The following is a 21,036-nucleotide window of genomic DNA, read 5'->3' on the forward strand; positions in this document are numbered from 1 at the left end:
CCATATCTTCATTTCCCATTTTGTCTAAGAATGTTGAAAAGATTATATCTTTACAGATTAAATCATTTTTAGATGCAAACCAAAAACTTTCAAGTGGACAATTCGGTTTTCGAAAGTGGACCTCAACAGCACAAATGCTTCATCATATATTTGACATTATTGCTTGTAACCTTGATAAAAAAGATTCACAATACGTAGCCTTGGTGTCTCTTGACATAAAGAAAGCATTTGACACGGTTGACCACTTCCTTCTAGTTGACAAACTTAGTTATTTCTTTTCATTTATTTCATCAGCTACTAAATTAATTCAGTCTTATTTGACCAACTGCAGCCAAGCAATGAAAATCGGTAAAACTCTGTCAGAATTTTTAGCTATCCGCAAAGGTGTCCCTCAAGGATCTATTTTGGGGCCTTTACTTTTTAATATGATGGTTAACGACATGTTAGATAAAAATCCAAATGCTTACTCCTATGTAGATGATACAGTAATTATTTCTGCAGCAAGTACTCAGTTAGATTCTCAGATACTATCAATAGAACAATTTAATAAAATGCAAAACTGGTACCTATCTAATGGGTTATCTCTATGTGTTGAAAAAACATGATCTATAATTTTCTCGAATCGAGCAGTTGATTATAATAGAACTTTGAAGCTATGCAACACTGAAATCCAAATTGAACACAATATAAAATTACTTTGGGTCACAATTGATACAAATTTTGGTTTCAATACGCATATAAAACTAACAGTGACCAAGGCAAAACAATGCTTATATGCTCTTCGTAAGATTCGACATCTTTTGTCTGTTGAAGATGCTAAATTAATATATACTTCAATAGTCAGAAGTCGTCTTGAATGTTGTGCGACTTTGTTTATGTTTCTCGGTAAATGCCATTCAGACCAAATTGAGGCTTGCCAAAATAAAGCGGTTCGAATAATATGCAAAGCACCTAAACCCTTCTCAGTAACTGATGGTTGTCGATTATTAGGCCTACATACTCTCGCCAGACGGCGTTCTTTCTTTTACAGGCAGTTGATAGGCAAAGTGGAGGTAGCTACAGTGGCCAGTGCTCTATACAAATATTTTCAACAGGATAGTGAGAGACACCAAATAAACCTAAGATCACAATGCTCATTGATAACACCATCTATTAATAAGAACTATGGCAGCCAATCTTTTAAGTATAACGCTATCAAGATTATGAAAGAAGAGATATTAGATCCTCTGAATGAGCTGTCATTTGATATTGATTAACTGGCCATACTGTGACTACTGACCATTCTATATTTTATTTACTAACACTGGTATACTGACAACATTGAATTAAAATTATTAAAAACCATCAGTTGTCACTTTACAACCATAACTGACATAAGAATAGTAGAGTATTGTGTCACCCGCGTTAACAAAAACTTAAAAAATGATTATACTAATTACTAACTTGGAATCTAAATACTCAATCAGCTCAGCTTGCATATATATATATACATATATATATATATACATGTATATATATATATATACATGTATATATATATATACATGTATATATATATATATATATATATATATATATATATATATATATATATATATATATATATATATATATATATATATATATATACTGTCAAGGGAGAAATTATTTAAATAATTTAATTTATTATATTTATTTAAAATTTATTTTAATAATGAATATAAAAAGTAAGCTAATAATAATAATTTGATATTTAAATAATAATATGAAATGTATCGTTTTTGTGAGTTTCCTTTGAGTGAAATACTACAATGGTTCTATGGTTCTATGTGTAATGGTTAGCCTCTGGACCTTGAGTTCAATTTCTCCCAAGACAAATTTTGACCGCAGACAAAGTGGCACTTCTGCCCCAGAAAATCAGACCGTTGCTATAAAGCAAAATTGAAATACCAACTCAATCAATGGAGATGGGCACTACTATAGTTATCCTTGCAATTTGTTTTGACAGTAAGGCGTTGCTGTATCGATGAGCCCAAGTATCAAGTATTATTGAGATTATGAGGCCTACTATCTCTTGTAGGCAACTCTCTGCAGGTAAATATTTTATAATTGACAATAACACGCCAGTGGTTTGTTTCTAAGTGTCTGCAAACTCTATTTTCCTCCAAAGGTCAAAATAACAATTATTCTGTCAAGGCTTACTAGCTCAAGCAAAAATAACAATATGCTTAGCCCTATTTGTTATGGCCTTACTAGGTTAAACGAGTACGTATCTGTTAGTCGTGGTAGCAGTAGCTCTTACTGTAAACAGGGGCGGCTGAGTTAGCTCTCTTCTCTCAGGGCTTTATGGCTTCCTGGCTTGCCACCTCTTTTGAGTGAATCGTGTTTGTTGAGTCTATCCTCGGCGAGCTGGTTGCTGCTGGCTCCTTGGCTATCTTGGGCTTATGTTAATCCTCCTATCTTGGCTCTTCCTTGCAGCGCCCCTTTGCCGTCTGGCTCGCTGCCAGCTTCTCCTTTGCGGCTTCCCTTTGCCGTCTGGCTCGCTGCCAGCTTCTCCTTTGCGGCTCCCCTTTGCCGTCTGGCTCGCTGCCAGCTTCTCCTGCTCTTCCCTTGATTTTGCCCCTCTTTTATACTTGTCCTTGAGCCATTGTCGAATGTCATTGGTTGGTTGTGTTTTACTTGCGGTCTTTGCGTAAGCTTTTGTGTAATTTCTATTTCAGATTCCTTGCGGTGAGCTAAAATTCCTTACTGTGGTTGGGATTCCATGACGACAAGCGAATGAGAAGTGAAAAATATTTTAAGTCCTGTAACAAATTGTACAAAACTGGCCATAACTCAAAAACTAACAATGGCAGCATTATAAAATTAATTTTACAGTAATCCTCGTTCTAAGACGCTATTAGCTAGCTAATTTATATGAAGCAAGAGAAACTATGATAATATTATGCCATTCTTTGTACAACCATTTCGTCGATATTTTCTCATAAAATACAATATCTGAGTTAATGAATAATTATGCTATATTTTTCTACTGCTCTACAATACAACATTTTCTAGACTATAATGATGTTATAAGCTATAACTAAATATACTAAATAAAGAGTTGTAAATGATTCTTTCATTGATGGCTGGTTGCTGATCTGGTGCACGCCGGCTGCTTCTTCGCTCCAAGTCATTAATGTGGCTGGCTCCTGTAATATTGGCGATATACCTCCATTTTTGCCTGATACTCTATAGAGTTGTTTGCTTCGCTGAATATCCATTAATAATTGTTGTAACTAGTTAGTCTCTTTCATATTAAGTGGTGTTGATCAATAATAATCGTGATTTAGTAACAGTTTTATGCTGTTTTTCACTCATTAAGCTTTTCATTATAATGATCAGACAACTCCCAATCGAAATGATGTCCCATATATTCACATTGCATCAGCTGTGATAGTTGGACAACTCCCATGCTTGATATTTCCAGCAGCATAGCAATTGCCATATATTTCATGTCTGCTTATTGATGCATCACAGTGCTTGCTGCAATGTTTTGCAGCAGTTGTGGTATTAGGTGATCCCACAATTTATTATTTCTTTTGACTTTTGGTCATCTATTGCTTCAAACCCTGACAATACTCAGCTCAATCAACGACCTTATTACCCTCTTATAGAAATCATATTATTGTAGCCCTTATCAATTTTATTCTCAACTATCATATTATACCACGTTATATTAGCTTTAATTTTCAACTATGAGGTCAACAAAACACTATTTTCTCATGAAAACCTCAATAAATAGTATTCACAAACAAACAATACGAGATTAGTGAGCCTCTCCACTTCATCGCTAGTTGCTAGTGCGCAACGTTGCGCTAGAGCACTAGGTAATTACCCTAGTTATTGGAAATTCCAAGCGAATGAGCTTAGACTGAAATTCTTACTAATTAGCCGCCGAAGATCACTAAAAGGTTGGGGCTACTCAGCTGCCCAACCGCCTCAGGGAATAAGGGCCTGTGAATTTTAGTGTCACGTACTTCCACCCTGTACGCTATGCCGATTTCGCAATTTCCGAGATTTTGACAGAAGAAAAGTGCTCCGGATGGTTCCGGAGTCTCCTAATAGGACAATACAGTACTGATTCAGAGCCGTGCACTCCACTACTTGACCATGTTTTCCATAGTAGCACTTTCTCTGATTGCTTTGTCATTTTGCATGGCAGAACCTCTTCACCAGGTCAGTGTTTTCAAATGTGCATTTAAACTAAAACAGTATTAATACATCTTTGGTATCATTTAAAATAGTTATTATTTTGCTAATGTAGCATTTTGAGAGGCAAATAGAAAAAATGCAATAGTGTCTAATTAAAGTAATACTCGCTAATGATGCCACACCCGACCGTCAAGATTATACGGGAGCTACCCTAAGTCTGACTAAGCTGGACCGAAGACTGGCCCTGACGAATTTGGGACCGAACACAGGCCCGTAGAATCAGACCGAATACTGGCCTCGTAGGATCAGACCGAATACTGGCCTCGTAGGATCAGACCGAATACTGGCCTCGTAGGATCAGACCGAATACTGGCCTCGTAGGATCAGACCGAATACTGGCCTCGTAGGATCAGACCGAATACTGGCCTCGTAGGATCAGACCGAATACTGGCCTCGTAGGATCAGACCGAATACTGGCCTCGTAGGATCCGACCGAATGCTGGCCTCATAGGATCAGACCGAATACTGGCCTCGTAGGATCAGACCGAACGCTGACCTCGTAACCTGGTTGCCGGTACACCCCAACACGGTAACTCCTGAACAAAACTCTTGGAAGTTAGAGTTACTCGGCTTCAGGCATAAAATTATCCAACTATCATTAAATGTCTAGTTCCTATTAGTTGGCAGAACACTTGTCTGGCTGAGGTGGTGCACTAGCGTGGATGCAGCTGTGGTTCGCTGTCTAATACCACATGCCTACGCACAGCGTTACAGACTTGCCAAATCTGTCTGTCGTCCCTCGAAGCCTTGTGTGGCTGCAGCTATGAAACGCAGTCTTAAGCCACGGCTTATGAGGAGAAGACAAAACAAATAAAGCTAGTGCTCCCTACTAGATAGTCTGCTATGAATCAATTAACAACACTTTGAGAAAGCGTCAAAGTTTATTTACAAATATCAGCACAAAGCACAACACGAGCAGAACACTCTAACAACACGATTGCATGTTCTTATATACACACAAAAATGGCAAAAACTAAGATAATTGGTTAAAATAATATAGGTCAATTTTACTGACTGTAATTGGTTACACGCATGGATAAGACAGCAAAACGATAAGATCCAGTCAAATCTTACCACAAAAGTTAGCGCAAACAAACAAAACGAGTGTCTATTACCTCCGCTTTACAAGTCCTCTCTCCGATACGCCCGCTTATTACCCATAAATACCGTAAGCTAGTTCTAACATGCTAATTCTAATGCTCCTCCAAAGCGAGTAGTCTTCGCGATCTGACCTGACTCTCGTGATCGACTCGGACTATAGCCTATAGTTCCGAGCTGATTTTTCCCCCAAAGGGCCCTCCTCAGGGCCACCACCTTGTACAAGAGTGTTGTTCATCTGGCTATGAGCGTTTACTTCACTACCCCCAACAAGAACTGAATTCTGTCCCAGAATAGGTACTTCTTTGTCAACCGGAAACATCTCCTGAGCCTTACACAGGTCCAAGTGGAACTCATCTAGGTATCTGGGTCGACGAGACTTCCTCTTTCCTCGGGGTGACTTCCACACCTGCTGTCTCTGAACGGCACTTGCGACCTGGCGGCCTATGTCATGGCTTTCTTGGGTGTCTTCATTTGTATCTGATTGAGCTGGAGTTTCCTCCATTTGCGATTGTTCCCCTCCCTGCCATAGCCGGATACGTCCTTCGTGTTGAACGGATAGCTTGCCATTTCGGCTCATCTCGTAACTCTGATATGGAAGCACTGCCGTAATGTGGTATGGACCAATGTATTTGGGCTGAAGTTTTTGGCCCCTCCCAGTAGGTTTATAGAAGGATTTCAACCACACCTTATCCCCAACCATATATTTTGATGGTTCTTCACTATCTGAGACTCGAGGCATTAGCTGTTCCCTTCGAAGTTTTTCTCCAGCTATTTGTAAACGCTCCTGGAGTTGCTGGGCATAATCTTCTTGCAGCACGGATTCCTCCCGTTCTTCATGGAGTAGATCAGGTGGTAGTCGCGTTTCTCTTCCGAGCATCAAATAATTCGGTGTTTCTTCTGTCATCCGGTGGGGCGTGGCACGTAGGGTTCTCATAATTTGTGGCAAAAGCTCATCCCATTCTCGATGCTCTGAATCACGCAATAGGGCACGCAGGGAATTTCCTACCGTTCGGTTTAACCTTTCTACCACCGAGTTCCCTTGTGGGTGATAAGGTGCCGTCTTGGTCTTCTTACAGTTCCAGAGCTTGCAGCATTCCGCTAGCAGCTGGGACTGAAATTGCGCCCCCTGGTCGCTGTGTAATGTTTCAGGAATGCCGAAATATGAGAACACCCGTTCATCCAGTATTTTAGCCACGGTGGAAGCTTTGCCATCTTTAATCGGAATGGCATCATACCATCTGGTAAAATGGTCTGCCAGCACTAATATTTGCGTATTTCCCGCTTCTGTCTCAGGGAGCGGTCCGCACAAATCTACAGCAACCACTTGCCAAGGCCGGCCTGCCGTTAGATGATTCTTGGGGTGGAAGTGGCGATGGCGAGCTACCTTGGCTTGTTGACACGCTGTACATGACGCCACGAATCTTCGGATGTCTCCAGTCATACCAGGCCAATACCATTTTCGTCGAATAGCTAGTAGGGTTTTGTTGACTCCCAGGTGGGCCTGGTTATGATTTTCAGTCATGATTGGCAACCGCCGTTCCTGAGGGCACACAGTTTGGTAACTTCTATGGCGCCCATCTGGCAATTGGATCCGGAGAGCCCCGTTTGGGCCTATCTCCAAAAATTCTTTTCTTGACCACAATTTGAGAGTTTCTGCCAATGCATGCTTTTCATCAATAGCACCTGCTGATTTCACGGCCTGTAGGACTGGTCCAATGTGTGGGTCAGCCAATTGTTCGGAGGTTATTTTTGACTCTTGAATCTCTGGGTTGTCTAAGGCACTCAACTTAATCTCCCCTGTCAACCTAGCACATTGCTTGCAGTCCTGACACTCTTGGCGACTCAACCCATCAGCGTTGTTGTGCTTGCGACCGGAACGATGAGCCAAGGAAAAGTCGAATTCTGACAGTGTTTCCATCCAACGTGCAAGTTGACCAGTTGGAACAGAGGTTCGTAAAAGCCAGAGAAGTGAGGCATGGTCCGTTCGTATCTCAAACTTCCTGCCGTATAGTTGTGGCCGGAAATGGTTTACTGCCTTGACTATGGCCAGAAGCTCCTTGCGGGTGACACAATAATTCATTTCTTCCGGGGAAAACATTTTGGAGTAGTAGGCGACAACCTTCTCACCTTCCTTTTGCTTTTGGGAGAGAACAGCTCCAGTCCCCACCTGACTGGCATCTGTGTCCAAAATGAAGGGTAAAGTGTAATCTGGGTAAGCTAAAATAGGAGCTGATGTCAGCTTCTCTTTGAGTATATCAAAGGCTCTTTGACAATTTTCATCCCAACGGAACTTTGCCTCCCGTTTACAAAGTTGACTGAGTGGCCTTTGGAGTTCGGAGAACCCGGCAATAAACCGACGATAGTACCCGCAAGTTCCCAGAAAAGCCCGCACATCAGTCTTGTGCTGCGGTACGGGCCAATTTCTAACAGCTGCAACCTTCTCTTGGTCTGTTGCCACCCCATCTGCACTGACAACATGTCCCAGGTAGTTTACTTGTTTTGCAAAAAGCGTACATTTGCTCGGCTTCAATTTCAGCCCCGCAGCCTTCAGTCGGGTGAATACTTCTTCCAACCTACTGAGATGGCTGTCCAAATCTTTGGAAAACACGATTATATCATCTAGATATATAAGCAGAGTTCGCCAGTGTAGCCCTCGCAGTACTCGTTCCATTAGTCTTTCAAATGTCGATGGAGCTGAGGTTAGACCAAAGGGGAGGACTTGCCATTCCCACAAACCAGAACGTGTGGCGAAGGCTGCCTTCTCTCGAGCTCCCTTAGCTAGCCCCACCTGCCAATATCCGGATGTCAAGTCCAAGGTGCTAAACAAGCGGCTCCCGCCAAGAGCATCCAGACTGTCGTCTATGCGCGGGAGGGGGTAAGCATCTTTTTGTGTGACCTCATTTAGCTTACGATAGTCGACACAAAAACGCCAACTGCCATCTCTTTTTTTTACCAGCACCACTGGAGAGCTCCATGCACCATGGCCTTCCTTGACCAGGCCATGTGCTTTTAGTTCTTCAACTTGCTTTTCAATCTCTTCCTCTTGCACAGGCCCATGTCTATACGGTCTTTGTTTGATAGGCCTAGCTCCAGCGTTGAGATTTATGTCATGTTGTACAACATCCGTTCGACCCAGATCCAATTTCTCTCTGCTAAATACTGCGTGATGTTTGCTGAGCAGATTCCTTGCTTTTACAGATCCTTCTTGATCCAGACCTTCACACCATCTGCAGACAATATCCTCCCAGTTTTTGTCTGGTATGGCTGGGGTGGCCATGTCTAGGCTTTCTATTGCTTGCACTGCTGTACAAACCGCAATCCGTTTGCCCGCAGGAATGGTCACTGGATGATCGCTATAGTTCATCACCCGTATGGGTAAGAGCTGCCCATTAGGGCGGTGCAACGAGCTAGCCACTACCACTCCTGGGGCTGCTTGAGTGGTTTCAATACACCCAGCCCCATGTACCCAGACACGATTTAGTCGGGCCTGTATGACCAATTCTGTTTGCGGAGGAATCCTGCTTGCGTGTCTGGCTTGCACCCCGACCTGTAAGGGTTCTCCCTCTTTTGAGCAACAGCTGACTTTGATACCATCGCATTGGAACTGGCAAGTTTTAAAGTCGATTGAGCTGTCATGCTCCTGGAAAAAGTTGAGCCCCAATAAGGCGTGGTTGTTGATGTCCGCCACCCAGAATGGTGCACTTACTTGTAGACGACCCAGCTTAAAGGTTAGTGTTGTGACCCCATCTAACCGGATCTCCTGCCCATTAGCGAGCACCCCGCGACCTCGGGTGGGCGATACCGGTGTGTAACAACTTCGTGGCAAGGTCTCCAGCACCGCAGTTGGAATGACGGATTGTGTACAACCACTGTCGAGTAGCATGGGCATAGTTTTGTTCTCAAACCTGGTAGGAACAAATAGAGCAGATGTGTGCCCTCCAATGTTAAATACAATGGTTTGCCGGATAGGGTCCTGTTCAGCAGGGCTCAGGCTTGACACTGCTGAACATTGCCATTTTCCGCTTGCAGCTTTGGGGCTGGTCTAGGCATGGTCGGACAACTCCTGGCCATATGCCCAGTCTTTTGGCAACGGTAGCATGTAATTGGTGTACGCCTGGGCTGTATCTGTGTTAAGGCAGCGCTCAGCTGCTTTTGCATTTGCGCCTGCGAAGCTACCATTTGCTCGATTAAGGCGGCCTGAGCTGCAACTTCCTTCCGCAGGCAACTCACTTCATCTGTCTCGACCTGGTTTATGCGATTGGGTCCTCCAAAATTTAGCTCCCCAAACGACTGTACAAGCTCAACCACCTCTTCATAACTGTCAGGAGTACGATGGCGCAGCTCCCATGAAAGCGGCTGACATCCCGATGGCAACGCATTGGTAAGTTCCTTAATGGCTCTTTTCTCTTGCTGTGTATCATCCAGCTCCGGAAAAGCTTTTTCTACCAATTTGCGCACATAAGCAGCAAATTCATGAACATTGTCATTCGCCTTCCACTTCAATGATTTCAATAGCTTCACTGCGCTATCTTCACTCAAACGGTAGCGGGAGGTTAACTGAGTACACATCCCCTCGAAGGATGTTGCTGTTAGTCCCTTTTTAGCAGGCCCCGATATCGCCATCTGAAATCTAATAGCAGCTTCTGGCTCCTCCCACTGCATTAACTGTGCAATTCGCGTGAACTGGTGTATAAATGTATCGACATCAGAGGTCCCATCAAACGTAGGTGTAGGTAGATTTGCCCTTTTTGATGCCTTCATTAGGTGTACAGTTTCTTCCGCCATATGATTCACATCAGCTGCTATGGCTCCCATCTGTCTTGTAATCGAGCTATTTCCAATAGCTGCCCTGGTTCGCGATGATATTGGTGAGGCTTGGGGTGTCGACATCCTCCTGTTTTATGTGGGTTCTCTGATCTTTCTTCAGCAAGATCCCACTGCTGCCACCAATAAAGTAATACTCGCTAATGATGCCACACCCGACCGTCAAGATTATACGGGAGCTACCCTAAGTCTGACTAAGCTGGACCGAAGACTGGCCCTGACGAATTTGGGACCGAACACAGGCCCGTAGAATCAGACCGAATACTGGCCTCGTAGGATCAGACCGAATACTGGCCTCGTAGGATCAGACCGAATACTGGCCTCGTAGGATCAGACCGAATACTGGCCTCGTAGGATCAGACCGAATACTGGCCTCGTAGGATCAGACCGAATACTGGCCTCGTAGGATCAGACCGAATACTGGCCTCGTAGGATCAGACCGAATACTGGCCTCGTAGGATCCGACCGAATGCTGGCCTCATAGGATCAGACCGAATACTGGCCTCGTAGGATCAGACCGAACGCTGACCTCGTAACCTGGTTGCCGGTACACCCCAACACGGTAACTCCTGAACAAAACTCTTGGAAGTTAGAGTTACTCGGCTTCAGGCATAAAATTATCCAACTATCATTAAATGTCTAGTTCCAATTAGTTGGCAGAACACTTGTCTGGCTGAGGTGGTGCACTAGCGTGGATGCAGCTGTGGTTCGCTGTCTAATACCACATGCCTACGCACAGCGTTACAGACTTGCCAAATCTGTCTGTCGTCCCTCGAAGCCTTGTGTGGCTGCAGCTATGAAACGCAGTCTTAAGCCACGGCTTATGAGGAGAAGACAAAACAAATAAAGCTAGTGCTCCCTACTAGATAGTCTGCTATGAATCAATTAACAACACTTTGAGAAAGCGTCAAAGTTTATTTACAAATATCAGCACAAAGCACAACACGAGCAGAACACTCTAACAACACGATTGCATGTTCTTATATACACACAAAAATGGCAAAAACTAAGATAATTGGTTAAAATAATATAGGTCAATTTTACTGACTGTAATTGGTTACACGCATGGATAAGACAGCAAAACGATAAGATCCAGTCAAATCTTACCACAAAAGTTAGCGCAAACAAACAAAACGAGTGTCTATTACCTCCGCTTTACAAGTCCTCTCTCCGATACGCCCGCTTATTACCCATAAATACCGTAAGCTAGTTCTAACATGCTAATTCTAATGCTCCTCCAAAGCGAGTAGTCTTCGCGATCTGACCTGACTCTCGTGATCGACTCGGACTATAGCCTATAGTTCCGAGCTGATTTTTCCCCCAAAGGGCCCTCCTCAGGGCCACCACCTTGTACAAGAGTGTTGTTCATCTGGCTATGAGCGTTTACTTCATAATAAAATTTAGTTTTTATTGCTTAAATAATGATGTTGAATTAAAAACGGTATTTTCTCGCACAACTGATAATATTATTTGATGTAAGATTTTTTAAAACGGTTTCAATATTTGGGCTACAATTATTGAAATGCATCAGATTTTTTAAATTCAAACAATGATTCTTATAGTCTTTTGTTAGCAAACATTAAAATTTTTTTACTGTCTCCATCAAATTAACATGTTGGAAGGATAGGTAAACTATACTGTGAGTGCAGAACATTAAAGAGTTGTCCCTACATAGTGAAACATAATTGACAGGAAGCAATCTGATAAGCTTGAAAGGCTTTTGTTTTAGTCCTTCAACTCTAAGAAACATAATTCACTAAAATATGGCCAATAAATTGTACAATTTTTGCAGCAATAAATTACAGGTAGTAAAAAAAGATTTTCTATAAATAACCGGCTGGTCTTGTTTTTGTAAGTTGATGCTTCTCTTTATGGAAACCTGAGATACCAGGACTGTAGCCAATCAGCTGCAGCGGTACTTACATGTATATAAATTTTCCAATAAAGTACTACAACGTTTAAATTAATTTAAAATCATTAAATCTTTAAAAAAGTATATTAGCTTTAACTTTAAAAACATTATATCTATGAAACATGTGCTTTTAAAAAAAATTATTTGTCAAATTAAAACATTAGAAAAGAATTTGTTTTGTTCAAATCTTTGTAGGAACAGGAGTCCAGAATCAATTCTCATAGTGTTTCTAGAAGAGAAGTGATCGGATCAATTCCTTTTAGAGAATTACCATATGGTAAGAGGAGCTATATTTAGGGTGTATATAGTGTCACATTCTGACATAATATTTGTTGTGCTTGTAAAGAGGGTATGTAGTGAGATAATTCGACTTGTCGATGGAAATACGTCTGCTGCTACTATAGACTTCATCCTTTAAACTCATACATGTATATGATCAACTATGACCTAAAATAAGTTTAAGATGATCAATACAATGATTTAAGTTTCTTTAGTTTTAAAATTATTCTATCAAATTTTTTTGTTTAATGAGAGTGAATAATGCTGCGAGTGTGAATCTACAGCAACTGAGCAAAACTAAGCATGTTCATATCGGAAGTAAATTTTATTCAGTGTACTTTGCAGTTCAACCTCTTGTTATTTTGCATAAAATTGTAAATGAAAAGGAAAAATTGTTATATATTTGATGTATAGTTTTGCTGCATAAATAATATATATATTTATATACTATATATTTATATTTATATACTATATATAAATATATGATATAATATACTATATATTCCTATATTACAGATATTAATTTACTATCTTATATAGCTATAATACATAAATAGTATAATACTATTTATATATATTCATACATTTTATATATAAAATTGCTGTATAGTTAGTTAGGCTAATAGAATGACACATTATCACGTACTAGCACCCAGGCAGTTTAGCGAGCGGTGAGAGATTGGCAAGTGTAATTCGTGCTCATAAAATTAGTGTGGTGGAAACGCGGTAGATGGTAGATTGGCACTGTTGCTAGAGTGTTCCATGCTAAAGTTTGTAGGTTCAAACATTATGTGATACAATCTTTGTCATAAATTTGAAATGTGGCTTTTGACTTACAGACGGACAAGGCTTTCACTACAGCAAATATTACATAATATTAATATCTCTGTTTGAAAGTCTGCAAATGAGGCATATATTTTGCTAGTGTCTGGTTGATAAATCATTGTTTGATATCATGAATGACACCCGTGTCAAGCAGCTGATAAGGAATATAATCTGATAAGGTGACAACTGCTTGAAAATAACGCACCTGCTAACTTGTTTATCACGTAGTTGGTTCAAACTGATCTCAGTTTCAAAAAGTTTTAACATAAATCTTTATGATAACGTCATTTAATCCGAAAGAGTTCATTCTAAAATTCACACCAACCAATAAGCTTTACACAGATGTGGCTTATGAGGCGCTTGGTAGATACTGTAGCTATTGCATATATGCTGATTTTAAAATAATATACACGTCTAAGAATATTTACCAAATGAGCAAGATTATTATTATAACTAAAAAATTCAAACTACACAAATTTTAATTATCAGTTTACTTACATTTTGAGATTATTTGTGACAGTTCACAAAAGAGAGATTTTTCCATGCGTCATTTTCGGTAAAACATGACAATTAAAGCTTTTATCATTATGATTGATTTTACATTTCCTCTGCATTTAAATTACTCATAGAGTGCCTAATTTCATTTTTATATCTTAAAAATTTGTGAAAGAATTTTGGTAATTTATGTATCAGATGAAGTGCATATAAACTTATGGCAGCCAATTAAAAAGCGTTTGATATAGTTATAGACATAGACATAGATGTAGATATAGTTAGTGGATATTTCTTGGTACTCCAGCAAAACTTTTCTAAGTTTTGATGAATTTTTTAAAGTTTATGTACTAAAGTTGGAAGTTCTTTGAGGCCTAATAGACCGTGTTTAGCAAATGTTACAGCATCTTTAGCTAGGTTTGTCTGCAAACTTAGGTCTTGGATTTTTCAGATACGAGAACATGTGACTTGAGTGCAATTTAGACACTGTGCATTTCTTGCAATTTAGAAAAATAAAATCTTTGCTTTGAGTGTTGCAGAGCAAATGTAAACAATAACTCAGTGCATTAAATTAGTTCATAGCAATTAAGAGTAAAAGTGGCAATGCTTGAGGTTTTATAAACATTTCAGTATTTGTAGGATTTAGATGATAAGACCAATCAAGTAACATGTATTATAGAACTGATTTATTGGTATCATTCAGAGGACTAAAGTAGAGTAATTTGCTCATCATCAGTAGAGTCATTGCTCATCTCTTACAATGATAACTCCTTGTGCTTGTCTAGAAGGATACACTTGTGTACAATAAATATCAGAGGTGAGATAATGGTAGCACACAATACTAACTACATGTTTTGTCTTTACTTGAAGGAGATATTTGTGATGTTTGCAAAAACAGAGAACCAGCTGGTAAGCTATATATAATACTTTGGATCTAATCTTTGTGTCAGTAACTACTGATACGAAATATCTTGTCAGCGATGCCGCTCTAAATACTGCTGTGAGCATCTTAATTTGTTCTGAAAAAAATAGTTCAGGTTTTTAAATTGCTTATTGGTACATGAGGGCACATATGATATTGGTACATGAGGGCACATATGATATTGGTACATGAGGGCACATATGATATTGGTACATGAGGGCACATATGATATTGGTACATGAGGGCACATATGATATTAACAACCTAATTGTGTACACCTCAGAGTTTGATACAAATGTATGGTAAGTTTTGATAGAATCACGATTCATGTTGAAAATTGACTATTGAGCCAATTGGGTATAGTTGGTAAAGGGTACATAATTATATGAACTTTTGTTACATTACGCAATAGGTAACCAGGAAGCTTTATCACTACTTATTTTATGCTATAGTAACACCCTTCGTACTGTACAGTCAATATGTACAGTAAAGAGGATGTGTTTGCGAATGTTTTGTTAATATTAAAAAAATGTTACAAAAGTAGTAAAGACTATCAGCCAAGAAAAGACCACAGTTGATAAGAGAATTGATGAACAGAACTAGTTCATCAATTTGTCAAGGACTAGTTCAACTAGCTACAAAAACCTACCGTGCAGGAAACCATAACTTTTTATGTTTCATTGTTTGATAGCTTTATTGCTTTATCTAATTTTAGTAGCACTGCTTTAGTAGCTTAAATTTATTATAGATAGCCAAAGATTTGTTAGACAACCTCAGCTGCTTGTTTTTAATCTAGATAATTTAGTATATAATAAAAATTATTTTGCCTGCACGGCTGGCAATAATTTTAGCTTGTTTCAAGAAAAGCAGTTAATCTCTCACCTCTTAACCTTTTCAAAATCCATGCATAACATTTTATGTAAAAAAAAAACTTACTTTTTCTTTACTAAAATTAGCAAACTTTTATGATTACTTATGTTTTTATATTTTTTATCAATACAAAAACTTTCTACAAATTTAGAAATATTCTTTGAAATTTGTGCTTATTGAGTTACTGTTTAGAGAGAGAGAGCTGTTTGGATAGCACACTTGCTCACTATAATTCTTAACAGAAACTTGGTTCAGTTGCCACTGACACCTCTTAAAATTCGTTCTTTTATGTTCAATAAAAAATTTAAATTTGAAAATTGCAACACCGGCTTTTATCTGCTTCATTTGCATATATGACTAACACATACAAACACACGATAATAGCAAAACTACCCCTTGGGTTGTTGAGTTGTCACTGTACTCTGTCTGCTCATCAGTGCAGATGTTTATGTATCTTTTTCCTCATGCATTTAGTATGACCTTGACACGCTAGTTTGTGAACTGATTAATTCCTACTATGATCAGGACAACTCAATAGGTGGCAAACTAATATAAAAATGCAAAAAATAAAAGCATTGTTTTTTTTTCAAAATGAAAACTTGCATTTGACTAGACAAAGCCATAACAAATTTAAACCCACTGCATGTTCAATTTAGCTGTAGAATGCACAGCACCCTACATTCGCAACCCTCATTCCAACACTTGCATACGTCTCGTTAACACTTACAAGACTTGGGAAGATGCCAATAATGACTGTCATGCAAATGGAGAGAACTTAGCCACCTTTGAGACACTCGAATCTTGCTTTTGGCTCACCAACGTTCGGAAGACAAACTCTGGTAAAACATTTAATATTTTTAATTTACAGTCAGGGTAGTTAAATTAACCAAATATAGTAGCCAAGTTTTATTTTTTGAGCTGCTGGATTGAGGCCGTGTGGTCAGTGGAATATTTTTGTAAGTTTTATCACGTTTTTCTACCAGATTGCAATTCTTGACTACATAAATACATAACATTAGCTTTGTATTTGTGTAGTGAAGTTGGTCTCTGAAGATATCCTTATCTAGTTATTTCTAGCTGGAATACATAATCACGCATTCTTGAAATACTTCATCAACAAAAGTTCAACTCCTAGATAAAACTTGCTGCAGTTACTACTCAGTGTTGATAGTGATTTAAATTCGTATAAAGAAGTACTATGAAGGAAACCGCCGGTTCCCTTTTACTCTCCACAAGACAGCCAAACAACAAAGCTGAGTGTTAAGTGCCAATTAAATGTATAATTACTAAATAAATATATAAGTTTAAATGCATGACAAACAATAAACTACATTCAAAGCATGCAAAGAAGGTGCACGTACTGCTCTGCCAAAAATATCGATTCCTCTTCCTTTTACACATTTACTTTCGTTTTAGGCTCCGCCTCTTGTCTTTGTTAATTGCTCAGTTTCTCTGCTTCACGTTTTTTGTGATTTATTTTTGATCTCTCGGTTTATTCTCGAAAGCCTGAGTGCCTTGAAGGCTCTGCCCTACGACCATGGTGACCAAAAGGCTTATCGCTACGACCCTGATCACAGTACTCTGATCTGTACTTTGTAACAACTGAATCACTTGCAGTACAGGTTTGAACGATGTTAGTAAGGAGATTATTCTCAACCCTTGATTATAACCAGTATGCATGCCAGTCCCTCGCGCCGTGACAGGTTGGTCATTATTAGTCAGTATATGCACAATTACTGTAAAACGGGTAATTGATTGCCACATCTATTTGAACGCCACCTCTCTTTGAACACCACCTCTATCTGACCGCCACTTTGACTATATTTGATTTTTATGAACACATAATATCAAGTGATTAGTAAAAAAATGTCAGCAAAATCGTATTAATAATTAATCCTTTACATTAATAACAATCAATTCTCTTGTTTTCCAACTCTAAAGCTTTTTGTTTTTCTGTTAAAACTTTGAAAGAGGCACTTTAGAAATAATCAATATTGGTCTCAGGCTAATAGTGGTTCTTTGTTTAACGTGGTCTTATACTTCGAAGTACATATATAAAAAAGAGTTTAAAATTGGTTTGAACTTTTTAAATTTGAAATTTAGTTTAAACTTTGAAAACGACACCATAAAAATAACTAATAATTGTCTCAGGATTATTCCATGTTCCATGTTTAACACGGATTTTCTACTTTGAAGTAGCCTACTGTACATGTATGAAAATGGTTTAATTTATAATAGTAAACTTTGACAGCAACATCATAGAAATAATAAGTTTTGGACCAAAGGTTACATTTAGCGAGCAAAACCTTTACGCGTTGCATTTGTACTAAACACAGGGCGTAAAAGTTTCACTCTGCTAAAAATTTGTTTATATGCTAATATTAACTAGTTCAGCAGTGTAGTAGACGAGTTGAGGTCGGAAGACATTGTAGAAGGTATTGGACCACTAGAACATATTTGGTCCATCGAAAGCAACAATCAGAATGCAGCTATCCGAGCAAGCGATGGAAACATATTTGTTTTAAAAATGTTAATTTTGGTTTCTGCATGTAATTAATATTTATATGATTTGTTTATGTCACTTTTCCAGGAATAAAAATTTGTAGCATTTGGTAGATTATCATTATATAACATATAAATTGAAAAATTTATATCATATTATTTGATAGCATCATTTCGGTGATCCGATCATACACTTGGTTGACGCTCTTCTTCTATTGCACATAAAAAGCTAGTTTTATCTGAAAACTGTAGCAAACATAACAATGAGTGCAATGAGTTTTTTGCAACATTGTTGTATATAAATATCAAATGCAAATATGTCTTCAAATTTAGAATATATTGAAAATTAAAAGTGCCAACAAACTGCAAAAAAGGACCCAGGCTACAATATCAATGCAGGTCAATTGCAAACAATAGATATTTACTAGTAGAGTACGATAGATATCGTACTCTAATGTACCAATAGTACGTAACAATATATATCTTCTAGTCGTATATCTCCGTTTCTCAATTGTTCAATGCATATTAATTAAAATTATTTTGACAAGTTGGAGGTAGCTTAGCAGAGTTATTGCATCTAAAAGTTTAAATATCACTCTACCAGAAAAAGAGAGCAAAGTTTAGGCAATATTCACTTCTTCCGTAATAAGACTAAATTTACCTTCCGAAAATTCTGATGAGCCATTTGAAAAATACAACACAAGCCTCTATTTGAATGCTGCTTTTAATTGACCACCACTATACAAAGCACTATGGCGTTCAATTAGAGGTTTTATGGTATCTGTGAAGTGGTAAGTTCACTGAGTGATGTAGTGGTAGTGTGTTTGCTGTAGAATCTGATGCTCTTAGTTTGATTCCTGTGCGTTGCAATCTTTTTTCCTAAGGTTTTATGTAAGGACTTTGAACACACGAACGGAGGCTGCACTAAAGGGGTGGTCACACGAGCGCCGAACCGAACTAAATGACGCAAAACGACGTCGTTTTCAGCTCTAAAAAGTTCGACTGAGGACATTTCTGGCCGAAACGAACTATTTCGGTACTGCTCGAAATTTCGTGCCGAAACCTTGCTCTTATTGGCTGGTTAAAATTCTAGAATTCTAGCGAGCACGCGTCACATTTCTCCTTACGTGCGTGTGAGTAAAGTTGAAAAAGAAATGGGACGATACTTTTATTTCGTTAAATAAACAACATGAAGCAATTTACGACAAGGTTCACCCGGACTTGTGATTGGGTTGCATAAATGTAAGATGTTGCACTTAAGTTTTGCATAAATGTAAGGGAATGGTTGTGATTTTCTTTCGTGTAGAATATAAGTAATGTGTCATATTCATCCTGATGAAGTATCGTTGACTGATTTATTTATGTAAAACCACAGTACTATGATAAAGACTGTTTTTGTTTGTTATGTACTCAGCATAGAAAAACATTCATATGTTAATAAAAAAATATAATTATGTTGATGGGAAGGGTTAGCAAAATATTTGTATCGAGTGATTTATTTTGAGCAGCCGAACGATCTTCTGATAAATCTGCTGTGTAATTATAATTTATAATTGTTCCTCAAAGTTTTTTTGTTTACAATAGAAATATTTAACTCAAATACATAACAACTACTAATGAAACCGTGTCTTGTTTCTATACGTATGGTATCTAGGAAGCGAAGTTACTTCGGTGGCCGTGTGACATGTGCCACCAACCGAGCCAGCCTCCGAACCGAACCAATCCTACGTCGGTTCGGTGCTCGTGTGACCACGCCTTTATTGTGGCAAAGATTAAACAGTAAATAGAAGACAATATTTGTAAACCTATCAAGCAAATAATTGATGGCTCAATTATGTTTATTATTATGTTTGAGGTAGCGTTTGGGGCTTATTTTCCTTACTTGCCATGTGTATGCGTATGTGTAACTGTGCACATACGCATATGTGTGTGCGTGCAGGTATATATATGCAAGTCTGTATGTGTAAATGTGTAGAGTATGCGTTTACATGTACACACGTATGCATAGGCGCATGCTTGTATGTGTATGAGTCTAAGTATACTCTTGCAGGTGTATGCGTGTACCAGTATGTGTACTTGCCCGTTTATATTTACAATCACCTGTATATGTAGATGCATGATCATATGTATATGTGGGTGTATAGAAGCATTTATAGGCAAATGTATGTGGTTTAGAGCTGATATTTTATCTAGAACTTAATTTTAGATGGTAGGCAATAAGAAAATTAGCATGTATTACTTTTTGGTATTTGTGAGATTATTTTTGATTAAAGAGCTAGACAATGACAGCAAAATTCTACTTGAAAATATCTCTTATTGTTTTTGGTGCATTTTTCAATAAAAGACTGGAGAAAGGGCGAAATTTGGATTGGTGGAAAATGGATAGATGGCAGATGGCGATGGGCTGGCAAAACAGATTCTCTCCTTGACACTGTGCCCTGGGCAAATGGACAACCTGACCATCATGTGACGGGAGAAGAGTGTGCTGGAAATCGAGAGTCTGACTACCTATTGAATGATTTTCAATGTAACTCAATTCTTTATTATATTTGCGAGAAGTCTAGCTAAGGCGACAAATGACAACCCCTGTTATCCTAAATCTAAATTAATCCACTATCATAACCTTTGATACTGCTAGACTGTTTATTCAATACATGTATATGTTATTACCTTTTGAATTTTTTATACACTAGCTAGAAAGCAATGGGCTAAAACTTACTTATGCGAACCGGTATCTTATATTTGAAAAATTGGAAATTGGCTTTAAATACTTTGAGTACAGTACTTTAATTACTGTACACATGGTTATTGGTTATTGATTATTGGTTATTGATCAATAAATTTATTTTCTTCCAAGTTTTCATTGTTGAGTTAAAAAGAAATACATGTACTATTACCAACTTTGAAAAAAATGTTTAAACAACTGTATAATTCATGAAACCTTTCTATAGTGCATTTTACCACTCAACGAACTACACATGATTTCAGCAACACTTGGTTCTTGACAATAAAAGCAATGCCGATTCTTATTGCCTAAAAACTTGCACTTTAATTTACAAGTACCTAGCTAAATCTA

At 38.5% G+C, this 21,036-nt stretch overlaps 1 protein-coding gene across 1 annotated transcript; it reads left to right on the plus strand.

Moving 5' to 3' along the window:
* Positions 1 to 4,122: 4,122 nt before the first annotated feature.
* LOC137401957 (C-type Lectin CRL-like) lies at positions 4,123 to 20,810 on the plus strand. Its single transcript, XM_068088427.1, has 5 exons — positions 4,123 to 4,197; positions 12,266 to 12,347; positions 14,537 to 14,575; positions 16,115 to 16,297; positions 20,305 to 20,810. The coding sequence occupies exons 1-5, from the start codon at positions 4,132 to 4,134 to the stop codon at positions 20,526 to 20,528; spliced, it is 594 nt and encodes a 197-aa protein (XP_067944528.1). The 5' UTR covers positions 4,123 to 4,131; the 3' UTR covers positions 20,529 to 20,810.
* The last annotated feature ends 226 nt before the right edge of the window (positions 20,811 to 21,036 follow it).

The sequence above is a fragment of the Watersipora subatra genome, chromosome 8 (assembly GCF_963576615.1).
Source record: "Watersipora subatra chromosome 8, tzWatSuba1.1, whole genome shotgun sequence".
NCBI classification, from domain to species: Eukaryota; Metazoa; Bryozoa; class Gymnolaemata; order Cheilostomatida; family Watersiporidae; genus Watersipora; species Watersipora subatra.

Coding starts and splice junctions, on each gene's coding strand:
- LOC137401957 (XM_068088427.1), top strand. CDS start 4,132: ATGTTTTCCATAGTAGCACTTTCTCTGATTGCTTTGTCATTTTGCATG. Junction 12,348..14,536: donor TTTTAGAGAATTACCATATG/GTAAGAGGAGCT, acceptor CTTTACTTGAAG/GAGATATTTGTGATGTTTGC. Junction 14,576..16,114: donor CAAAAACAGAGAACCAGCTG/GTAAGCTATATA, acceptor TGTTCAATTTAG/CTGTAGAATGCACAGCACCC.